General features: G+C 49.4%; 1 protein-coding gene across 1 annotated transcript in view; it reads left to right on the top strand.

Annotated features, from left to right (window-relative positions):
• The window catches only part of nbas (NBAS subunit of NRZ tethering complex), a 135,691-nt gene extending 130,391 nt beyond the window's left edge, over positions 1 to 5,300 (top strand). Inside the window, exon 52 of the mRNA XM_030771291.1 lies at positions 4,141 to 5,300. Coding sequence (XP_030627151.1) covers positions 4,141 to 4,416 — 276 coding nt within the window. The 3' untranslated portion in view covers positions 4,417 to 5,300. The remainder of the gene's footprint in view (positions 1 to 4,140) is intronic.
• The last annotated feature ends 205 nt before the right edge of the window (positions 5,301 to 5,505 follow it).

Here is a 5,505-nt window from a genome sequence, read left to right as displayed (position 1 = left end):
GGGCTGAGTGTGTCTGTAGCAGGAGCGGCAGTGTCTGGGCTGACTGTGTCTGTAGCAGGAGCGGCAGTGTCTGGGCTGAGTGTGTCTGTAGCAGGAGCGGCAGTATCTGGGCTGAGTGTGTCTGTAGCAGGAGCGGCAGTGTCTGTAGCTGAGTGTGTCTGTAGCAGGAGCGGCAGTGTCTGTAGCTGACTGTGTCTGTAGCAGGAGCGGCAGTGTCTGTAGCTGAGTGTGTCTGTAGCTGAGTGTGTCTGTAGCAGGAGCGGCAGTATCTGGGCTGAGTGTGTCTGTAGCAGGAGCAGCAGTATCTGGGCTGAGTGTGTCTGTAGCAGGAGCAGCAGTATCTGGGCTGAGTGTGTCTGTAGCAGGAGCGGCAGTGTCTGGGCTGAGTGTGTCTGTAGCAGGAGCGGCAGTGTCTGGGCTGAGTGTGTCTGTAGCAGGAGCAGCAGTGTCTGGGCTGAGTGTGTCTGTAGCAGGAGTGGCAGTGTCTGCAGCTGAGTGTGTCTGTAGCAGGAGCGGCAGTGTCTGGGCTGAGTGTGTCTGTAGCTGATTGTGTCTGTAGCAGGAGCGGCAGTGTCTGTAGCTGAGTGTGTCTGTAGCAGGAGCGGCAGTATCTGGGCTGAGTGTGTCTGTAGCAGGAGCGGCAGTATCTGGGCTGAGTGTGTCTGTAGCTGAGTGTGTCTGTAGCAGGAGCGGCAGTATCTGGGCTGAGTGTGTCTGTAGCTGAGTGTGTCTGTAGCAGGAGCGGCAGTGTCTGTAGCTGAGTGTGTCTGTAGCAGGAGCGGCAGTATCTGGGCTGAGTGTGTCTGTAGCAGGAGCGGCAGTGTCTGTAGCTGAGTGTGTCTGTAGCTGAGTGTGTCTGTAGCAGGAGCGGCAGTATCTGGGCTGAGTGTGTCTGTAGCTGAGTGTGTCTGTAGCAGGAGCGGCAGTATCTGGGCTGAGTGTGTCTGTAGCTGAGTGTGTCTGTAGCAGGAGCGGCAGTGTCTGGGCTGAGTGTGTCTGTAGCAGGAGTGGCAGTATCTGGGCTGAGTGTGTCTGTAGCTGAGTGTGTCTGTAGCAGGAGCAGCAGTATCTGGGCTGAGTGTGTCTGTAGCAGGAGCGGCAGTATCTGTAGTTGAGTGTGTCTGTAGCAGGAGCAGCAGTATCTGGGCTGAGTGTGTCTGTAGCTGATTGTGTCTGTAGCAGGAGCAGCAGGAGCAGCAGTGTCTGTAGCTGAGTGTGTCTGTAGCAGGAGCGGCAGTGTCTGTAGCTGAGTGTGTCTGTAGCAGGAGCGGCAGTATCTGGGCTGAGTGTGTCTGTAGCTGATTGTGTCCATAGCAGGAGCAGCAGTGTCTGTAGCTGAGTGTGTCTGTAGCAGGAGCGGCAGTATCTGTAGCTGAGTGTGTCTGTAGCAGGAGCGGCAGTATCTGGGCTGAGTGTGTCTGTAGCTGATTGTGTCTGTAGCAGGAGCAGCAGGAGCAGCAGTGTCTGTAGCTGAGTGTGTCTGTAGCAGGAGCAGAAGTATCTGGGCTGAGTGTGTCTGTAGCTGATTGTGTCTGTAGCAGGAGCAGCAGGAGCAGCAGTGTCTGTAGCTGAGTGTGTCTGTAGCAGGAGCGGCAGTGTCTGGGCTGAGTGTGTCTGTAGCAGGAGCGGGCGGCAGTATCTGGGCTGAGTGTGTCTGTAGCAGGAGCGGCAGTATCTGGGCTGAGTGTGTCTGTAGCTGAGTGTGTCTGTCACAGGAGCAGCAGTATCTGGGCTGAGTGCGTCTGTAGCTGATTGTGTCTGTAGCAGGAGCGGCAGTGTCTGTAGCTGAGTGTGTCTGTAGCTGAGTGTGTCTGTAGCAGGAGCGGGCGGCAGTATCTGGGCTGAGTGTGTCTGTAGCAGGAGCGGCAGTATCTGGGCTGAGTGTGTCTGTAGCAGGAGCAGCAGTATCTGGGCTGAGTGTGTTAAAAGCCCAAACGGGCCTTGAAACAGATGAGTTCTGGATGTTCTTTCATTTCCACCATGAGGAGCTGCCCGTGGCTCTGCTGGCTCAGGGCACTTTTATTGGCTGTTTATCTGTCTGATGTGGGCTGATCAGAATCTCCATCGACAGAGGGCTCAAGCACACCATTCATCAGAGCTTTTGTTCTCTGACACACAGACACTGTGCTAAAACTTATCAACGTGCACACACACACACACACACACACAGAGAGAGAGAGAGAGAAAGAGAGGGGAGATAATGAGTGTAATTCTTAGAGCAGATATGATCAGAATGTTTAATCGTGCCATATTGTTGTCAGGCTTCAGAAAAACACACACACACACACTCTTTTGAAAGATAACACATTCCTTTCTGTATCTCAATCTGTTTGTTTCTTTCCTAACTGCTCACGTCGGCTCTCTCTCTCTCTCTCTCTCCCTCTTTCCATCTCACCATCTTTGTCTAAAGTCCCTTCTTTCAGACTAGCTCTCTCTCTTTCTCTCTCTCTCTCTCTCTCTCTGTATCCCTCACTTTTTTGACTCCCCGCTCTGTCTCTCTGGAAATGAAAGAGAAATAGACAGGCAGACGTGTAGAATTAGGGGAGAGAAAGAGAAAGAGGGAGACGGGATAAAAGCAGAGGAAAGCTGTCTGTATCTCGAGTATGCTGGGATGAAGGCGGTGCGTGTGTGTGTGTGTGTGTGTGTGTGGAGCAAGAGAGGGAGTGACAGAGGGTGAGAGAGGGAGAGACTGCCTTTCATATACTAAACATTTGTTATCTGTGAATACTTGGTAAAAACCATAGTTTAAAGCTGCAATTGTTTTTAATTACTTGGATCTTTTGGGGGAGGGGGTTTTGTTTTGTTTTTGGTTTTGTTTTGGGGGTTTTTTTTAACCATCACCACCTCAAATTCTGGGGGAGGTCAACCAAGCAGACATAAACTGTGGTTGGATGCTGTAGTCCGAGTGTTAACCACATCTTCTTTAATATGCACTCATACACACACACACACACACACACACACGATGGGGCATCATATCTCTTGGCGTAGACTTGGCTTTAATCAAATTTAGCACATAATTGATTTTCCACTGTGCTGACTCGTACAGTAGCTGCCGTCCTCTGCTTTTCATTCCTTTTTTAAAGCTGCCTGTTGAATTATTTATGGAGGAAAAAAGGGAGAGAAAAGCATGAGAGGTGGAGGAGGAGCGATAGCTCACAGAGGAGAGGAAAGAAAGAGAGAAAGAGAGAGAGAGAGAAAGAGAGAGAGAGAGAAAGATGACCTCCCTCCCACCCCAAAAGGCAGCAAGGGTCAGGACAGGATATGACCTCACACAGCGACCTCATTTGTGTTGTTTATAACCTCTGTCAGACGGGCAAGTGGATTGCTGCCACGGGAAATATCTCTCTCTCCTACAAACATACACCCAGACAGAGAGAAAGAGAGTGAGATGGAGAGAGAGAGAGAGAGAGAGAAAGAGAGAGAGAGGGACTCAGACAGAAAGAGAGAACTCAGGGGAGAGTTGGGTGTAAGATTGAATAACATTCACAGTAGAGAGGCTGGATTGCCTCTGGCGTTGTTCTCTGCTGTAGCCTGCTTACTGTAAATGATACACTCAGTGACTATGTCATTAACATAAATAACATAGAGCATCAGTAACCTCTATGTAATACAGTGTAATAACAATGTTGTAAAATGACATGGTAATAAGGTATACCTATAGCCTAAAGATACTGTAGCATGGTTATAACGTGGTTATAACGACAGAGGAATATATTACTTTGTGGTTATATTAGAGTTATCACCACCATATGGCGTCTCTACAGGCCCATGTGAGTCTGTGTGGTAGATATCATGACAAAAAAAGAGACACACACACACACACAGACAGATAAACCTGCATACTCATACACGGGCATGTTCTTGTGTCTCTGACGAATGACAGGCAAGCTCTGAGAGTTTCATTTTTGGTAGTCTGTTTAATATTAGTCATGAGTTTTCACTTGGGACTTGGGTTTAAATTTCCACTTAGGTCTGTGCTATCTTAAGCCCCTTAAGCGTGTGTGTGTGTGTGTGTGTGTGTGTGCCTGTGTGTGTCTGTGTGTGTGTGTGTGGAATTGATTTTGGCTTGTCGTGTTAATTTATTTTCCTACCCCTCCCCCACTCTCTCTCTCTCTCTCTCCCTGTATCTATGTATAGGTGAGTGAGGAGTGCTGTGACTCCGAGCTCTTGACCCTGCTGCTGAACGCTGGGATGCTGATCAGCTGTGTAGAGACAATCTTCTACGGACCCCTGGTCACCCACCTCCTGACCAACCAGCACCAAGGGGGCTGGGACGTGGAACAGGCTGCCCGAGACATGCACCAGGCTGGGCACAGTGCTGAAGCTGGTTCCCTGCTTCTGACCTACCGTGGATCTCACCCATCCCACCTCACCTTCAACAGCGCGCTCTCCATTCTCCGCAAGTGGCTCTGAGAGAGACAGGCCGGGACGGAAACAGGGGGAGAGGAAACGCAGAACGAGAGAGAAGACGACAAGCACAAAACTGAACGAGGATGAACCAAATCGTTTTCATCTCCACGCTTCCATGGCCTGGTGGAATCCAGCCAGGATGGAGTGAGTCTGTGTGGACACGGCTAACGAGAGGGGGGGGCGTGACGGATGAAACCTCTCTGTGGCCGAATGTCCGAGGCTTTTCCCAGACATCTCTCTTCCAACAGCGAAACTGCCCCGTAGACCGCAGCTCGTATCGACCAACGTTTTTTTCCCCTAATCAATTCCTCGGTGCTCTGAAACTGAAAAGCGGGTAAATTTCCCCTCTAAGAGCAATCCTAATCACAGTTCTCCCTTCACACTTTCTCCTCTCTCTCGCTCTCGCTCTCTCTCTCTCTCTCTCTCTGTGTTCATGTCCCTATCTCCTCGTTCCCCTTATGAGGCAGAGTGACGTTAAGTCAGCTGCGTTAGTCCGGCTAGCCCCAGTATTCTAATTGTTAGTCTGGGTTGTTATTGGTACTGCATCCGGGGTAAACCTACCACTTCTCCTCCACCTATGATGTAATCGGTCCATCGTTCAGCATGTTTTTTTCTCTGTCTCTCTCTCTCTCCCGCTCTCTCTTTCTTTATTAATTGTTTTTTTTAACAAAAAAGGAAGGAGCCAGGGAGTTGGGTCCACGCATGCTGAACGAGTGTTGAAAAAGGCTCCGGTATCCTCGTTAAGAACTGAACACTAATGAAAGAACATGACGTGACCTTTGGTTTTGTTTGTTGTTGCCTTTCATAATGTTTATTTAGGATGATATGCCAAGAAAAATGAGTTTTAAATGAATACTGTCTTTGCCATCAGACGGTTCTTTGTTTCTCCCCTGAATTAATCGGTGTGTTTGTGAAGTTAAATAAAGATGAACATACTTGAAGTATTTGTTCTTTTGAGTTAATCTTGACTGTGGTAGCAGTGAGTGTGTGTGTGTGTGTGTGAGTGTGTGTGTGTGTGTGTGCGATGTGTGTGTATATGTGTAGTATGAGTGTGTGCGTGTGTGAGTGAGTGTGTGTGTGCGTGTGCGTGTG

The sequence above is a fragment of the Chanos chanos genome, chromosome 4 (genome assembly GCF_902362185.1).
Source record: "Chanos chanos chromosome 4, fChaCha1.1, whole genome shotgun sequence".
Classification (NCBI taxonomy): Eukaryota; Metazoa; Chordata; class Actinopteri; order Gonorynchiformes; family Chanidae; genus Chanos; species Chanos chanos.
This window is presented reverse-complemented; position numbering and strand designations above follow the sequence as displayed.